Below are 19,246 nucleotides of genomic sequence, written 5' to 3'. Positions count from 1 at the left end.
TGGGCGGCAGAAGGTGCCGGAGGAGCCRGGAAGGGCCCTGGCTGCGGGCGGGCGCTGCTCGGCACAGCCTGTTTGCACAGGGCCGGTCCTTGACCCCGGGTCCCGTTATCTCCGGGGCTGCTCCTCGCACAGCGCGATCAATCCCGCGGGATCTGTGGGGCTGCCGTCTTATCTGATACTCCTGTTTGTCCCTCCCCACAGTAAACATCCGCCACTCAAAATAACAAGCTCTGCACTGCTGACTTGCTGCTTTGATTCTTGTTTGCTTACTGAAGCTACTGCTGCTGATCCGTGGTGTCCTTGAGGCTTTGCCCGACTTTGTGCCACAAATTTGTTTAGTATCACTGACTTCATTACAATGTTTTCAACAATAATATTTTAACAGGACTCCCTCTGACTTGAATCATCTTTCAAGTTAAAATCCCCATTCACACAGACACATGAGAAAACTCCAGGATGCTTTATCAGATGAAGGATCCCTTGTGATCCCAGAGATAATCAAAAAGTGCTGAATGGGATCATTTCATATAAGCAACAATCTCTAAACATGCACTCAATGCAGCAGAGAATGGAGTAAGCGGCTGCATTTGGAATATTTCATCAGAATCAGATTAATTAATGAAGTATGAGAGCTATTCTGCAAATTTGGGAACTGTAATCCTGCTTTATAGCAACTTGTGTGGAGCTAAAGGTCCAGCCTGTGCTTTATGGCACGTTGCACCTTGTGGTCCTTCCCTACTTTTCATCTTATTAGAGAATATTAAAAAATTAAGACAACTTGTTATCAGAATTCTCTTTTCCTAATGGGCAATTCCTGAACATTTGGAAAACTGACAGATACTGCTGTGTTTCCCATTCTGGTTATGGGATGAGTTGGTCACAGCTTGCCCTGCCCGAGATGGACACGACATCCCCAAGTTTTAGCCAGGGCTTGTTTCCCTGTCCCACTGTCACATCCCCACGTGCCCCCACGTGTGCAGTTCAGCAGCTCCTGTCGCTTCCCCCCGCTTGCACTCCCAGCCCCACGTGCACCTTCCCAGCCTCTCCCAGTACATCCATTTTTCCCAGAGCCTCTGTGGCTCATGGAGCAGGCCCGGCACAGCTCCGTGGGATGATCTGTGTGTTCCAGAGCCACCTTCCTGTTGGTCACTTTATTCAGCAAAAGGAGTTTCAAAGTGAAATCAAACCTGCAGCCCCTGAGGTTCCACTTAACTCAGGCACTCAAGGAGCCATTTAGAAATGCAGCACTGGGAGTTCCAGTTCACATCCACAAGAAGGCAGCTGGAGGAAGGATCATTTCACCTCTGCAGGAGCTGTGCTGGGATGTGTCTGAACCTCTGCCCTGTTCTGTTCCCTGTGTTCATACTCCTGATTTAACCCTCACCTCTCCCTGGTGGCAGAGATGCCACCCTGCCCTTCCACACCAACTGCTGTACCAGAGAATAATTCCAGGATCAGTTCATTCCCTCTGTAGCGTTCTGGCTGCTTGGGATAAAATTCCAGAAGGAGGGAGATGGGAGACCATGACACCACCCCCACACCCAGGGATGGGGCTCAGCCCCTCTCCAGCAGATCTTCTGGCATGGAATCACTTGTTCAACTCCCAGAGGGCAGTGGAGTGACTCAGTGTGGCGCCAGGACACAGAGTGGATCCCAGTAGGACAAAGCTCCTTGATTTGAATGCTGGGAATGCTTGTCACCAAAACTTGGAGTATGGAGCAACAGAGCTTAAACAAATCAGCAGATGAGCATTTTCTGAGTAGTGGTGCCTTATAATTCCCTTGGCTTTATCACATCAATTCTGTGTAAACTAAAGAGAATGTATAAATTTGGCCTCTCAAACTTTTTAGTGTTTAACTTCAATTCGATTAAACACTTATGTGTGTGTACAAAGTGAAAAATGAGGTTACAAGAGGTTAATGCTTTAATGCTTTTAATAACTCTTAACCACATGGCTGTATTTTGTCAAACAGAACATGGGTTTGTTGCAGCAGGAGAAGGGAACACTGGATAGAGGCAAACTGAGACACTCTGAGACAGTAACCCTGCTTCAGAGCCCAAACTGCTTCCAGGCCATCTTTGAAAAATCAGAAACAGTATTTCTGTGATGGGATAAATACATAACATTGCTGAGCACAGCTGAGGAGGTTCTTGATCACAGGAGGAAAATCACAAATAAAAGAAATCCAAACAGACCCAAAGCACAGAAAAAGTTATCAAAGAGGTTGGTAACAGGCCCTGGCACAGGTTGCCCAGAGAAGCTGTGGCTGCCCCATCCCTGGAAGTGTCCAAGGCCAGGTTGGATAAACTTGGAGCAACCTGGGCTAGTGGAAGGTGTCCCTGCTCATGGCAGGGGGTGGAACTGGGTGAGCTTTAAGGTCCCTTCCAACCCAAACTGTTCTGGGATTCCGTGAATTATGCACAGAGGAACCGACTTGTAGCAAATGGCAACATCTGTGACAGATTGAGTGACATCTAAATGTAAAGCAGGAAGTAGGGAAAAGAATGTAAATGGAAGTAGGGAAAAGAATAAAAGGCAAACTTCTAGGATAATTCTTGGGGGGTTAATCATAAGTGTGGTCAGCACAGTTAGAAAAATTGTGGCTAAGTCTGTGAAAGCACAAGTGCACAAGTTTCCCACAGACACCACCTTTTCCCAAGCATAATGTGGCATTTCTGATTTCCACTACGAGTCCTTCCTTCAGAAACTTGGTGTCCATAAACAACCAACTACTCCAGCAGCTACAGCTGTTTGAAAAGCAAACTACACCACACCCCCAACACCTTCTGACTACTTGCTTTTACAATTAACTGATGGTGTCAACACAACCATCAGCTACTCTCACAGTTTCACTGGCATTGCCCTCAACAAAACTGTAGCACAGAGACTCAGACCAGGGGGCCAAGTGAATCCTCCTCTTGCACTTCCCATATTTCAAGGTGGATTAATGTGGCATAAACCAGAGTTGTCCTGTGACAAAAGTTATTTCCAAGAAACTCACTCTTATTGTTCATCCTAATTATCCTGCTTTGATAAATCTTGAGGAGTCACCCACTGCACCACAGCACTCACATTTATGAGTCTAATATTCTTTTCCCTATTAAAACAAATGTCCTCAAGATGGAATCCAGGCTGGAAAAAAGGAAAAGCATTATCATTGATAAATGGATGTATCCAGTTAGTTCAGTCCCTCAGCAGCAAGACTCCACTGCTGATAAAATGCTGATTAAGGGATTCCACCATAATTATTTTGTAGTGCTTAATACAGAGTGTCAAGATCTTCTGCTTTATGGAAATCAGGTCCAGGACTTGGCTTCCCTTTGCTGTACCTACAAAGTACAGTCACTCCAGTGCTTAAAGTTACAACTACTCCCTATGAATTACCAACTCTGAGATCCCTGCAGGAGATTGTAATCAAGCTTAATTAAGATCTTTATCTTCTTCCACATCATGCCTGGATGAATATCAATGCACTGGAGCATTTTATTGACAAATCTTGGTCTTCCAGCCAAGGAGAAAGAGATTTGGCACAAGACACTTAAAGGAGGAGTTGTCAGGGTACCCATGCACATTGTGAGTGTAGAATGGATGGGCTTCTTGTACCTCCTCTGCCTTCAGGAACAGGAATATTTTGTAGGCTGTCTTGAGCTTTTCAGGTGAGTTCAAAGCAGTTTGGCTCTTGCATTAAAATTCAATGTATTTCAACAGTTTAGCTCTTCAAGATTTGCCTTACAAGCCTGTTAGAAAACACATGGTGAAACTATCCAACAGCTTCATGATTAAGGAAAAAATCAGTCTTAAAAAAGATCAAAATTGGTTTTCCTCTCTGGTCTGATGTTTCAGCATTTCCTCCCATGAAAGCATTTAAGAACTTAATGAGAACTTCCATCTTCTCTGGAGTTATTTCCCCTCCAATCTGACCCTGATGATTTGTCTGATGCATTTGATGTAAAAGAGAAGAGTATCTATATTATCTCACACTAAATCACCTGAATGAACTCGTGCTCTACAGTGCTGAATGGGAGCTGTTCACTGTGCAAGGTCACACCAACATCCAAAATTGCTAGTCCTGAGGCTTTGTGCTGTTTCTCACCCAGGACTGAGGTCCATCCATGCCCATGCAGAAAATCCCAACAGTGCCAGCACTGCTGCACCTCTGGAAGATCAGTAAATAACCCAGGAGAGAGGAGGAACAGAAAACTTGCAGGTTTTTCATGAGTTCCTTAACAAATAGTAAATGCAAACTCTCGGAACACCAAATTTTTGGCAAGGATTTGTCTGCCAGTGTATTTTATACCTCTAAACTGTTTTACCTCTCTAAACAAAAAATAGGTAAAGCTTAAGCTAGATCACTTTAATACATGAGCTGTATTGTTAACACTCAGCTTTCTTTAATATTGCTTAGAACAGTTTACTAGCAGGAGAGATTTAATCCTGTAATGAAATAATCTATATTTCAATATAACCTTTAACTCACATAGAACAACGATTACTGTAATGAGCAATTAGTTTTCCAAGAGCTTCCAATCGTTTAGTATTTGACTCTTGCTTTCATCATTTCATGATTTACAGTAATGAGCTGGAACATCAGTATTTTGTACTGAAATGGCCAAAATAGTTGTGGAGGCATCCTTGCCCTCATGTGACAGACCTCAGATGGTTTGGGGAGAAGTTAGCCAAGAGCAATAGACGATGCCATCACTTCTGTTTCAGTTCTACTGAAAAACAACAACAAAGTGACCGTCCTGACTTGCAGTCAGGGCTCAGTAGCTTTTGGAGGACTCTCTGCTGAGATTCTGCCCTTTGTTTGAGTTTTGTTTGACAAATGCTTTATAAATGAGCAGGAGAGGTGGTTTATGTTTCATTAATGAGGCTGATAGTGGTTAATTACTGAAGTTACGTAAACAATCCAATTCCAGCTCAAGCCAAACGGGTCAGTTATGTAGAGAAGATCCAGCTGGAGCAGATACGATTTCCTTTAACTGTTCCGATACCAAGCAAGTCACAGAGATCGAAAATCTCCAGTTCAGATGAACAGGGAATTCTGCTGAGCTTGGAAACAGGTACTGATCCAGGGCAACTCTTCCTTCCTCTCCAGCTTCCCCACTCCCCAAATCCTCAGCCCCAGCTGCCCAAAGGCAGACACTCCCCGGGGGTTCAGTGTCCACTGGTGGCACTGAGGCTGCACAAGTGCTGCAGCACAGTGTCCAGCTCAGGCTGGTGTGGCCACATCTGCTTCTTTTCCATGGAAAACATGCCTTATTTCTGTGGAAAACATCCCTTACTCTCCACTTCAGTGCCACTTCTAGATGTGGGCTCATGGCACGAACTTGCTCAGCTAATGTTTTCAGGCCGTGTCCATGAGCAGCACTTTGTTTACTCACCTCTAGTAAATCATGCTGGGAGTCTGTGATTATTTACTTTGCCCACTGAAATGGCTCTGGGCATGGGACTGATCAGAGACTTCATCAGTGAGCAGTGTTTTGTAAAACTGATGTATGTATAGGAAAATAAAAGCAAACAGAGCTGAAAAGGAGCTTAAAAAAACGTTTTCCTCCCTTACAGACCAAAAAAACAATTCTCAAGTTCTGCCCTAACTGATCTTCCAAATATCCAGTGAAGAAGATTGTACAAGCAACTTACTCCAGTGCTATTTTTACCACAGTAATTGCTTTCCCTAGTATCTAATTTAAACCTCCCTTACTCCTAAATAACCTTTTTGTTTCTTGATCCTTTCCAAGCATGGAAAACAGTTTCTTTTCCTCTTCTCTGAAGCAGTCCTTCAGGTGACTCACGTGTGCCCTCAGATCTCCCATGTTTGTCATGCTGAGCTCTGAGCAGGAACAGCGATTTGTTAAAATAATGTAAATATCTGTATTTAACATAAGTACATGTATTTAACCTGGTCTGAATCACTGCATGACTATGCACAATAGTTTTATTACTGCAGCTATGAAAACACCATGGTGGGGGTTGGAGTAAACAACCACAGGCTAATACTTAATGTGGCACTGCTGTTTATTCCTACTACAAGTAAGTTTTAGGTTCTCACGTATTTATTTTAGAGATTTAATTTAATCTGAATCCACTAGGCTTTATAAAATGAACAGAATGGGGATTTGACAGCTTTTAAAAAACTGGGCTTCATGTTCCCCAGAGTCAACAGGCTCTAAATACCCTCATCCCACAGTTACATTTGACCAGCTTATCGCTTGGTGGCTTCTATTAGAAAAAGTGCTAAAATTACAAGTCAGTAGTATTTACAAGCTAAAGGCAATATTTCACAAACCTCTGCTTGTTTTTCCCGCTTCCATGAGAAAGGTTGGATGAAAAAGCCAATGGGATATGTGAAAGAAATACTATCTTAGTTCTATGAATTGTAAATTCTTTGTTTTTACCACCGAGGGTTTTTTTGACAATTTAGTAGGCTGGTGTCTGAGGCTGCTGTTGCCAGAAAGACAAATGCTGATCATAATTAAGCTTACAAGATCATTATCTTTGTGTCTACTGTATCATCTATGCATTCCAGCCCTCCATCACCACACCTGACCAATGCAGGACATTTGAAAACTTAAAAAAAACCATAATATGCTCAAATAACATCTGTCAGTCAATCCTGTTAGTTCTTGAAAGCCAAACTCAAACACTCCACTCCAAGATTTCCTAAATGGTGCCATTTCACATGGAAATAAGTAGCCTTATTGCTACTTTTCTCTGGAGCCCATGGATCCAAATATGACCCTCCTTTGAAGGGTGATGTCAGTTTGCTGTGTATCCATGAAAACCCACTGTCCCTAAAGACTATTCTGAGTGACTTTGCTGTAAGATATCCAACAGGAAATTATTTTATCCTTTTGCCACCTAATTCCATGAAGTATAGGACAGAACCAGTTTTTCCTGAGGTAAATGGAGAATTGCAACCTGCTGGGCAGCATGTTAGGGAGCACATGGAACAGCAGGAGATTCCCTATCCAAAATGTCACATCTTCTACCTAGGAAGTGATGAAAACATCAAACAGTAATATTAAGTTATTAGAAATTATTAATAATGGAAATACTTGGGCGATTAAGAATGGAAATTTGCAAAATTAGCAGCAACATGAACGTAAATTCACTGAAATTGTTAATGTACAGGTGAGCCTTGTGCGTGCCAGGGATGTCAGGATCAGAACAGGGAGGACAAGTTTGGTGTTTGGCAATCCTGCCCTGATCCAGTGTTTCCAAATGAAATTATCATGTCATGCAGAAATCTCCAAATATACCATTGCAGTGCTTGCTCTGCCTGAGAGGTGAACATTTTCCATCCACACTCTGATGTGTCGATGAGAAGCCACCAAAAAGGGAGAATTTGAAATTCCAGCAAGAAAGCAGAATATTTGGTGGTGGGGCAGGGAGTGCTCTGGGAAGCTGTGACGTGAGGGTCCCCATGGCCTCTGTCCCTGATGACCCAGTTCTTATTTGATTTATGTGGGCTCGCAGCTGCCCCCGCTCCGACCCCAGCCAGGGCTGTGTGGGAAGTTCGTGTCTCGGAGCCGTAGGATTGCTCTGCGGAGTGTCTGGAGCCTGCTGTGTGCACACAAACTGATAAATAGGGAAAGGCCTGGATTGCTCCAGCTGGATCAGAGCTGGGATCAGGGCTGGGATCAGAGCTGGGATCAGCGCTGCAGCCCCACGGACTCTCTGGAAGAGAGAAGCTCCCTGGAATTACAGTGAGTATTTAATTTCCTTCTCTGCATGCTCTGGGATTATGAATTGCTGCTCCAGCCACACATCAATTTGCCATGAGAAAATATTTCGGGCATTGGGCTTTTTTCCTTCTTTTTCCCCTTTTTTTTTCCTTTCTTTTTAAACAAAAAGAGAAAACATGAGCTTTTAAATTTGGTATCCTACTGCCAAGGGTTTGTTCCAACAGTACTTCATTTGACATAGAGAGGGAAGAAAAACGACTTTTAAATTAAATTATTTGTTTCCCTTCCCAAAAGTGCCTGGAAATCTGTGAGTTTCAAACAACCTCTTATTTTACAGTGTATAAAAATTATACCTTTGAAATAATTATTCATGAGGGTAACAATTTCAAAGGAAGATTTCAAGCTAATTGCAACACAATCCGTTAGTGAAATAAGCCAATTCTTATTATGATTATTGTATGACCAAGAGGGAACACATTTAAGGAGAAGAAGAGTGGGATTTCTTCAAAGGGTGGCTTTGGGGAGCTTCTTGGCACATTAAAACTGGGAGGAAGAGATAAAACCTTAATAATGCATATAATCTGCACATAGGGACAATCAAGTGATCCTACAGCTTCCCCTGCGAAATAATCCTTTAATTAATCAGGTGATTACTAAATTGCTTGAGTGAAATGGAACATATCACCTGGCATCACACACAGTTGCCACTGATTGTACTGAGCTAACATTTTATTCAGTTTTTGGTTGAAATTTTCACAAATAATGCAAAAAATAAGCTTTGCTTCCAGCAGCAAGCAAAGTGCAGGGATTAACAGCGAGCCCGAAACGTGCTCTCGAGTTCCACTACGTGACCATTAACGTGCCCCAAGGTGTGTTCAAACAGTTGGTGAAGACCTTTAGCTTGAGCTCCTAAAATTCCTGGTAAACAAGAAATTTCTCCATTGTCAAAATATTTACGAAAGCAGCTGAAGTACTGTCAGCACAGAGCCCTGCAAGGGCTCCCTGTGCCTCTGCTACGTGAAGGATGTTTTGCATCTTAATAAATTTGAGGAGTTGATGATATGTTACTTTATGATACGGGATTTTATAGCAATAAAAATGATGAAAACCACATCTTTCACCATAAATAGCAGTAAATAGATGTACAGTACAGATTCTAGTCTGAATGTGTACATTCTATTTATGGTTCTGCTTCGCTTTTATCAATCAATGGCTTTTTTTTCCTTCATGGTTTCCATCTTTTATAAATGGACAAGTTTTTCAGCTGGGACTAAGAACTGAACCTGGCTGAATTTTTATATAAAATGGATAACCAACCCCTTGAATTGACATACATTCTGGGTTATATGGAACATTTTTGACCACTGGCAAAACTAAGCCCATAAAAGTGCAACATTTTCAAACGTGCTTAAACAACCCCAAGTGTAGGTCACCTGTTCTGAAAAAACACCATTGCCCACCTGGTCAGGATTTCACACATGAAAATTCCCAGCAGAAGAGGGAAAATCAAAGAACAGTGTGTGCCTTTACACAGATGACATTTTCTTTCAGGCCAGTCTGTGTGACTGAGGACTGAAGAGTCCCATCCTATCTGGGTTGGGGTTCTACGAAACAAGGGATTAAAAAATTCATCTTCTTTTGTTTTCAGCTATTTCCACTTTTTAGGCTGAAGACCTTTATGTGTCATCTCTGGGAATATACTTAAATTTTTGCTTCCTTTTAAAGCACTCACGTGCAAACATCTGGTTATATTGTGAATACATGGAAATGGGAAAAATGGGCACAAAACATTTGGGTTTGGGAATGGCACAACTGTAACTGCCCCAAACACCCAAACCTGTTACTCCAACCTTGTTTCAGCTTTATCCAAGTTATTGTGTTTTGAAAATTACCACTGGGCATGTCTGGTACGTTCTGCCAGGGACTCCACATGCGTTGGGCACGGGCAGAATTCCCTTGCCAGCCTGGCAAAGGGTTAATGAGCATCTGTGTGGGCTCAGGAAGTGTCCCTTAGGTCATGGCTCACTCCCAGGAGGTGTGAGGGATTTGGGGTGGCTACTGAGCTCTGGGGAGAGCAGCATATAATGGATCTCAGTTTGGAGGAGGCTTCCCTGCTGCTGCCTCACTCACATACCAGGGGTGAGCAAAGGTTGGAACACACAACGATCACAGTCATTCTTATAAACAATCAAAACTTTCCTGTCCTGGGAAATGAAGTTCCTTCCTTATATATCTTACTCTGTTCTTTCTAGTTTTATTTTTTTAAAAAGTCCAGTGCTTTGTTATATCAGGAGAACAAGCTTGTCAACCCTAAGCTGTCAAATGTCAGAAAATTAAACACTTCATGGTCATGCATAAATCTTGTTTCAAGACAGTATAGCATTCCCAAATAAGCATTGGATTTAAAATTAATAATCAATTAATTAGAACATTCTCTTAGTTTCAGTTTACAAAGTCTCATTCTGAGCTGGGAATTTTGTGGTTGCAACCAATCACTGTTATTAGTCATAAAAATCTGTTGAGAAGGGCTAAATCCTTTCTCACACAGTACCTGATTTGAGGAAACTTTGCCTAAGGAAAATTTGCTTCCAAGATTTAGAACGTTTAATCAACTGACCACTTTACATTTGGCAATATGTACTTCATACTCCCAATATACTGTTTTTATCCCACTGGATCAGTGTGATTTTATTTTAGCTTCTATTCCTTTTCTATTTCATTTAAAGAAACTACAGGAATTCAGAAACGCATTTCTTAGGCAAATACACATTTTTGGGAAAAAATGTAGACTTTGCCCTGGCCAAATTGATCTAACTGATAAGGACCTCACGATTCAGTGAGTCATTCTGCTCTGAAACAAATATTTACTAGCAGAGATAACAAAAAACCCCAACATTCCAGCCTCACCGCATCCTTTCACCTTCTGCTGACAACACAAAGCGAAAGTGTTCAGCCCCAAAGACACGGCCAGTTTGGGGGAAGGGATGTGTGTCTTTCCAGGCAGGACTTCAGGTTCCCTGGAATGGTACATTCATTTTCTCAGTCACAGTAAGGTACAGGTATTACCCAAACCCCACCATGTGAGTCTTTCCAGGAAGACCTTTAAACCCAAATTGCTGTAAATGCTGCAAGAGGCACAGACAGAGAATGCTGTTGCAGGGGAGGCTTTTGCTTTGCTGTATTTTCCAAATACTTCCACGCCTTTTTCATCTTTTCTGTCCTTTCTGTCTGCTCAGGTAAAGCCTGTGAGTGGTTGATGGGCAAATTGCCCTTAGTCAATGGGCACAGACTTAACATTTGTTTAACCAGTGACCACATTCCACATGCAGAGGGACAAGGGGGCAAGGAAAACATTTCCTACTTACTCCTCTAATGGCTGCTCCATTACCTCTCAATAGCTCAGCAATACCAGAGGTTTGCTCTGTGAATGTAAACCCAAACCCAGCTCCTGCTAGTGTCCATAGAGACATTACATTTTTTTTTCTAAAACTCTTGTAAGAATTTTTAGAGCACCCCTTTTCACAACTTCTTTCTCAATTTGAATTTATAATTCAAATTACTGAAAAATAAGGTAAGTTTTGAAGTCAGAGCACAGCAGCTGTTCTCAGAGTGCCACTGTGAGCTCTCAGAACACTTTGTTATTGTGAATGTCAGTGCATCCAGCCAGGAGCCCAAGCTCCCTTAGTGTTCAAGGGACAGTGGGAAGCTCTCTCGAGGAAATAAATCCTATAGGATATTAATTTATTTTGTTTTCACAGGATGCTTTGCACTCTTAAAGGAATACAGGCTCTTAAATGTAAATCAGGCAGTGCTTAAGCAAGGCAAAGCTGACTTTTACTGCATAAACAACTACTTACATGGGGAGAAGAGAGATTCCATGCTGGCCTTTCCATGCTATTTTCCTATATTTACTTGCTTCAGATCTGCATAAAGACTGAAAGAAACAAATTCACTAAAAGCCCATCTTTGTGCACAAACAGGACACCCACCACATCCACACCAGTGCAAATGCCCCAGCTCATGCCCAAAGCAAGTTTTTTCTACCCGGTGAAACTCCTTTTAATCTTCCTAGAACTAGAGAATTTACCAGGGATTAATCTGATTTCCCCACCATGGTTTTATGTAAAATTCAGAGCAAAACAGTTCTACTATAACTTGGAGATTTAGGAATGGACTCTATCCTGAACCTGTACTGTGAGGACAGTCATTTTGTAGCCTCACTGAAGGTATTACATGACTTTGTACCTCTGATTTTCTTATGATCTGCAAACTCTCCCATACTGTGGAGTTTTCTGGGTTTAGCTCCCTGCCTAAACCTACCCAGCAGTTCTTTCTCACGGGCTGTTTCTCCTGCTTTCCCATTTCTCCAGGTTGCCGTTTAAAAGCCTCCCCCCCGCAGGGTGAATGAAGCAGTGCAGCTGGGAGCAGAGCATGGCCAACACCTTTGTCACCGTCCCCGACGGGTACTGTCTGCCCGAGCCCATCCAGTACTACGGTGAGGAAAGCAACAGCTTTACATCCTGAAAATACAATACAATGAACATCTGTGGCAATTCCCATTTTTTTCTCTGTTTTAGTTTATCTTTAAAGCTCTTAGAAGCTACACATTTGACTGCCAAGCCTACACTGAAAGTATTGAAATACTGTGATTATTCCAACTGATCATTCCATATAAGCATTCCTGGTGCTGTCTCCCTTTGACTTGCATGGAGCAGACACAGCTTTTATTACAGTACTCCAGATAATTATAAATAGATAATGCATATTCTATATGTTATGTAACTATAATTGCAATAACTGATTGGATTCTGGAAGAGTAAAGGCAGGACCTGATGCCCATTAAAAAGAAAAAGAACTCTGAATTGCCTTGAAAACGGTTTCCAGTTTGGTTTTTCAGAGATTTGAACAATCCCAAAGGAAGAAGGAAACATGATTCATGTTGCACAGGCTTGCTTTGGCACAGTTGTGTGTATTTAGGGGGGGCTGGATAAAATTAAAACTCAACAGACAGAAGGGCAGGAAGAAACTCTCTTTACAATTCTGTACCTACATTTTACTAAAATGAAATCTCATAACTATAAAGACTTATATGTGGGGAAATGCTAAATAAAACAAGATCTGCTTTTTATTCTGTTGACTTCAACTTTAAGGCTCCTATCACAGTACTTTTTACCACTCTATAATTTCTAGATCATCTTTCTCAGACTCTTGTGCAACATTTTCAAAATGATGCCTGAGATATGTATTGATAACTAAAATTTCACTTATTAAAAAATTCACTTAGGGAAGATACTTGACTGTAATGTGGACAACAAACAACCTTCAAATGTAAGACCTAAAAGCAGCTGTATCATCAGTTGGCAAGTGATATTCAGTTATGTGCCAACAATAATCCAGTAGCATCCACATGACATTGTCCAAACCATTACTGAGCCATTTTTACCACACTTAAGATTTTACTTAAGAACATTACAGGTAGCACATTTAAAAACAGTGTGTCAGTCTGCCCGTCTGAAAATGTATTCCTCTAATATTTATGATATCAAATCTATGAATTTTTTTAAAACTTTGGAATAGCTGATGTTGAGATATTCTCCAGGCTTTTATCTCACTTTCGGTTTCCCCTGTTTTCAGACGTTTTACCGGAGCACATCAACTACCAGCTGCCAGACCCGGATTTCCAGAGCGCCCCTTACTGCCAGTACTCCGCAGTGCCAGTTCCTGCCCCGGCACTGCAGTGCCAGCCCCCTCTGTCCCCATATGGCACATACGGCCTGGACCCTCCCTACAGCGACGGGCCCTGCGTGGGCAGCAGCTGCGAGCTGAGCAAACCCCCCTTGGTGGCTCCCCCCGTGGATGACGGGGGGTACCAGGGGTTAAAGAGGCCGAGGCTGCCCCACCCGGTGAGGCTGAGGGGGCAGGAGGAGCTGTGTGTGGTGTGTGGGGACAAGGCCTCCGGGTACCACTACAACGCCCTGACCTGCGAGGGCTGCAAAGGTGAGCACCCGAGCCAGGGCTGGCCCCGCAGCGTCCCACACCTGTGATCTGGGCAAACAGGTTTCCTTGGGGTTTAAGCTGTTTCTACAGAGGGGTTTAATTTACCTAAGGAGCCCCTTATCTAACACACTTACTCCCAGATTCACATTTTTACAGCATTTTTTTCAGTCTGTATTTAATATGAGCACCTCAAGAATCTCATTTTTGCACAGATGACTCAATAGAATAGCCTCTGGTACTGATTAAGCAGGTACTGATTAAGCAGGTACTGATTTTCACATGACCATTTATTATAGATTTTCTTGAGTGTTATTACTTATTATTAAAATTAAATAAAAGCAAGTAGTCATGACTTACTAATTATATTTAACTTGTTATATTGAAGGGGAGGCAGAGGGGCAGCTCCAATCTCTGCTCTCTGTGAGCACTGACAGGACCTGAGGGAGAGGCTGGAGCTGTTGTCAGGGAGGTTTAGGTTGGATCTCAGGAAAAGGTTCTTCCCCCAGAGGGTGGCTGGGCACTGAACAGGCTCCCCAGGGCCCCAAGGCTGCCAGAGCTCAAGGAGGGTTTGGACAATGCTCCCATGCACAGGGTGAGATTTTTGAGGTGCAGGAACAGGAGTTGGGCTTGATCTTTGTGTGTTCCTTTCAACTCAGGATATTCTGTGATTCTATGACTCCATGTATGGAAAACAGCATTTAATATCAGTCAGAAAGAACCAGACATAACCATGTTGTTAAAAAGTAAATTTAAAATCAACGTAACGTTTCCATTTAAAACCCCCAACCAACCAAACCTGAAAGACACTTTTAATTCCTTAAATTACTGTGAGGTGAAGCTCCTCAGGCTGCTGGAGCCATGACCTGACCCTTGTGTGCAGGGTTCTTCCGCCGCAGCATAACCAAGAACGCGGTGTACCGGTGCAAGAACGGGGGGCACTGTGAGATGGACATGTACATGAGGAGGAAGTGCCAGGAGTGTCGCCTGAAGAAGTGCAAAGCTGTGGGAATGCTGGCAGAATGTAAGTGCTCCTTCCATGCTGCCTACTTCACTGAGCAACCTGGATAAAGCCTTTTCCAAAGGAAATCCCTTCTCATTAGAGCTAAATGATATCAGTCTAAGCTTCATTTGGCTGTAGGAAAATTTTCTTTGGAGTCTGCAGCACCTGTAGCATCTTCATGTGCAGGAACAAGCAATGCTTGGGAAGTATCTCCCTAAGCTAAGAGGACTCCTGTTCAAAGACATTACAAGACAAAAAAAGGAAGTACTGAGAAGAGAAGCTAAATATCCTGAGCCCTGTCAGGACAGCAGTGAGCAGATCAGAGGTGCTTTAGTGTTTGGGGAAAAAAATTAAATAAAAACGGCATGATGGTCTTTGATGAAAAATTCTGATGCCTGTATGTCACAGAGTCACAGGAAAGGAGGAGACTGGAAACCCTGAGGCCTTTGGTGGGTACTGAACATGAACTCACCTGACAAACCACACATTGCCATATCCTCTAGTGTGTAGTTCCTTACAGGTGATGGCTCCTGTGCTGCAAGACTCGAGTCATCTCTAAAAAAAAGATGATTTCAAATTGTAATTAATTCAAAATACACATATTGATGCCCACTTCCATGCCTTGCAGGTTTGCTGACTGAAGTCCAGTGCAAGTCAAAGCGACTCAGGAAGAATTTCAAGCAGAAGAGCAGTTTCCTTTGCAACATAAAGCTGGAAGATGAGGGACTGAATAGTAAGCATGTATCATCTACAACAAGATCTGGAAAAGTGGGATATTCTTCTATTTAAAATACCTCTTTTTATCATTTATTTTTACCCCAAGTCATTGTCACCTGATCAGTTTATTTTTTTAACAGATCCCAGAGAAGATGGAACTCACTCCAGGGGAACACCAGCTTCTCGACCACATTGTAGCAGCACACCAAAAATACACAATTCCCCTCGAGGAAGCCAAGAAGTTTGTAGGTATCCAGCACACTCAGCCTGCATTGGTGGGTTACTGCTGTCCCCAGCACTGTGCCTTGGTTATATCCCATGTCCAAACACTCTTTCATGCAGCTGCAAGAAAGTGCAAGTGCTGAGGAGAGTTTCCTGCGGCTCTCTGAGACAGCTGTTGTCCATGTCCAGGTGCTGGTGGACTTCACAAAGAGACTTCCAGGTAAGTTCCCTCCTCTGGGAAATATTACAGAAACCATACTGATGGCATGAATCCCAGAAAAATACAGGCTTTAAGAAAAAAATGCCTTCAACTGATTATTTTTTATTTCCAGCTTAGCATTTATTTGTCGTGAGGACAAATAAAGAAGCTTTCACTTCAAAACTTTGCTATGATTGGGTTTCTTTTCCATTTCTGACATGGAGTAGAGACATTTTCTGGAAGCACCATCTTGAGTGAATTACATATCCTCTGAAATCCAGTTGAGTTTTGCACTATATCATAATCATCAAAATAAAAAACAAATGTTCCTTCAAAGGAAAAAGCACAGAAGGGACTGACCAGGTGCTCCAATTCATATTTTCTTTCAATAAGGCACAAGGGAACATGCAATTAAATCCACTGCATTTCAGTGTAAATTTGGCCAAATGACATTTGACAGGGAGGGTGATAATTTTTTCTTTGTAAAACTTCCTGACAAAAGTCAATCACCATGTCTAAAGCAGGTGTTTGATGCAATTTAGCACCACTGTGAGAAAGAGCTGAAGGAATGGGTGAGCTCTTTGTTCTCTTGGTGTTACATTTCCTGCTTTGAGCAGGATCAAGAAGAAATTTCTGAAGGTCCTTTGCTCTTGAATGACAAGTGCAGATAATGAGTTTGTCAGAGGATGAACACAAATTTTAAGAAGATAATAATATATCAATGAATAAGGGGAATATACACTAAGCAATGTAGCAATTTTATCAGGTACTTGGCCACGTGATATATGCCAGAAATAAGGAAGAAATTTTTTATAAAGTCTTGCTTAGTCCCAAAATTTTCACTTGTATCTTCCAGTGAATCTTCTAAAACTGGACACTAAAACTACCCCCTCCTTTTTTTTTCTTTTTAATTGTCTCCCCTGCAAACAAGCAAGAAAGATCACAACAGTCCTTGGTACATACATCACTTAACTAAGGCTCCTCCTTTCCACTAAAGGCATTTCTTATTAAAAAAATCATTTTATCGCCTCGTGTTAGGGGCTTAAAGGCAGCCCCAGCCCTCCTTGATTCTGATCATGTCCCTTTCTCTGCAGGATTTGAAAGTTTAGCCAGTGAGGACCAGATTGCACTGCTGAAAGGGTCAACAGTTGAGGCAATGTTCCTGCTCGCAGCCCAAATATACAACCAGAGAATGAGCCAGTGCCAACCATCAACAAGTGAGAGTAAGTTTGACTAAGGAGCTTTCTACTCACACCAGTAGGAGGTTCTGCCATTTAAAAAAAACCTTCCATTTGTTTTAATTCACTTAATCTCAAATAATTACCTACCCAAGCAGAGTGGTACTTAGAATAGTATCATTAATGACAACATACCTCCTAAAGGCTTTTTATTCAAGGCACACAATTTATTTTTTTTTAATAACTAAATAAATAGATTTCTGGTTTCCTCCCATTAGTTCTAAACAAAAAGCAACATTTTTGAGTGTTTGCATAAATTGTGGGGTGGATGGCTAATATTAGCTATGTTAATGACTAATTATATATTGTGTCAAGTTTAACACAAGAGACTTTGACAGAGACTTTGACCAACAATGATGCAAATGAGCATTTTTTTTTATACCTACATGGATCTGGGAAAAATTCCCACATTTTCAGCTATATACCTTCAAAGCAGATACAGACAAGTATTTAAAGTCAGTTTAAGCTTGGCTGGAGACTGTCATCTGTCTTGTTCCAGGTCATGCAAGACTTTCTGATCATGGGACATGTTGTCACGTTCAAAGCCTTGATAAAAACAACATTTATTCCATGGAAATGTCTCACAACGAAGAGAGTCCAACTTCCACTACTACCACAGGTAAGGGAAGTAGAATCTAAATACTGGGAATCTTTTGCTTTGCTGGCCCTCTTCTTAATCACACCGAGCAACACTGTCCCTGTGGCCCCTGGGCTCCCTCTTCCTTGAGCTGCTCTGATCACACACACAGGCATTAAATCCTCATAGGAAGAGGTGGTGTTCATGTTTGACTATCTCCTAGGATAAAGCCTTGAGCTATGTATAAATCCAAAGCTCCACAGTACAACCTTAACCCAACTTCTGTTACTGGATTAGAAATGAACACTGTTTTCCTGAAGTTTGTTAACTATTTCCCTTAAAAGATTCACTGAATCACAGGATGGCTCAGGTTGGAGGGTGCAACAATGGGTCATCTGGTCCCACCTCCCTGCTCAAGCAGGGTCATCCCAGAGCACATGGCACAGGGTTGTGTCCAGACAGTTCTGGGACATCCACAGTGAGGGGGACTCCACAACCTTTCTGGACAATCCGTTCCCACACAGTGATGGAGTTCCTTCCCCACGTTCAGGTGGAACTTCCTGGGCATTAGTTTCTGCGCATTGCCTCTTATTCCATTGCTGGGCATCCCTGAGCAGAGCCTGGTCCACCCTCTGACCCCTCCCTGCAGACACTGACAGGCAGGGATGAGGTCCCCTCTCAGCCACCTCATCTTGAGGCTGAACAGCCCCAGCTCCCTTCAGCCTTTTTTAAAGTCATGGAATCATTCAGGTCGGAAAAGACCTCTAAGATCATCAAACCCAGAATTTACCATGAAAATAAATGAGAGATGCTCCAGCCTCCTCATCACCTTCACATTCTCTGCTGGACCTGCTCCAGGAGCTCCATGTCCCTTGTCCTGGGGAGCCCAGCACTGGACAGAGCGATCCAGGTGGATCCAGGGGGGTATCATCTCCCATGCTTCAGGCAAAGATGATCTGCAACTGTTTCTGCACTGAAATAATATCATGATTACTTTGGTTTGGTTTTTATTAAAAAAAATTTTCATTCAAATATTTTTATTTTATTTGTTTGGATTTTTTTTCCCCCATCCTTCAGGCTTAACGGAGGAGTTCATCACCGCCCTGTTCTACTTCTACAGAAGCATGGGGGAACTCAAAGTCACCGAGACCGAGTATGCCCTGCTCGTAGCAACCACCGTGTTCTTTTCAGGTAGGCTGGGAAGGTGACAACAAGCTGTCACCTGCCCCCTCAGGGGAGCTGACACTTACCCCTCAGAGAAGCTGTCACTTATCCCGGGGGAAACCGTCACCTTCCCCTCATGGGAGCCGCCACTGGACCCCTCAGGGGAGCTGCCACTTACCCGGGGAAAACTGTCACTTGCCCCCTCAGGGGAGGTGTCATTGCCCCGCCATGGGAGGTGCCACTCCCCCCTCAGAGGAGCTGTCACTTATCCCGAGGGAACTGTCACTTTCCTCTCAGGGGAGTCACCACTTGCCCCCTCAGGGGAGCTGTCATTGCCCCCTCAGGAGAGGTGCCACTTGCCCCCTCAGGGGAGCTGTCATTGCCCCCTCATGGGATGTGTCACTTGCCCCCTCAGAGGAGCTGTCATTGCCCTCTCAGGGGAG

General features: G+C 42.8%; 1 protein-coding gene across 1 annotated transcript; it reads left to right on the top strand.

Annotated features, from left to right (window-relative positions):
* The first annotated feature begins 12,059 nt into the window (after positions 1-12,059).
* LOC108640892 (bile acid receptor-like) lies at positions 12,060-18,847 on the top strand. Its single transcript, XM_018079672.2, has 9 exons — positions 12,060-12,184; positions 13,324-13,686; positions 14,567-14,707; positions 15,315-15,454; positions 15,544-15,648; positions 15,746-15,845; positions 16,919-17,047; positions 17,562-17,681; positions 18,717-18,847. Exons 1-9 carry the CDS (start codon positions 12,094-12,096, stop codon positions 18,845-18,847), a joined length of 1,320 nt encoding a protein of 439 aa, XP_017935161.1. The 5' UTR covers positions 12,060-12,093.
* Positions 18,848-19,246: the final 399 nt, after the last annotated feature.

The sequence above is a fragment of the Manacus vitellinus genome, unplaced genomic scaffold (assembly GCF_001715985.3).
Source record: "Manacus vitellinus isolate BGI_N305 unplaced genomic scaffold, ASM171598v3 scaffold_47_pilon, whole genome shotgun sequence".
Taxonomy (NCBI): Eukaryota; Metazoa; Chordata; class Aves; order Passeriformes; family Pipridae; genus Manacus; species Manacus vitellinus.
The sequence above is the reverse complement of the archived record's forward strand: the minus strand, read 5'-3'. Positions and strand labels throughout refer to the sequence as shown.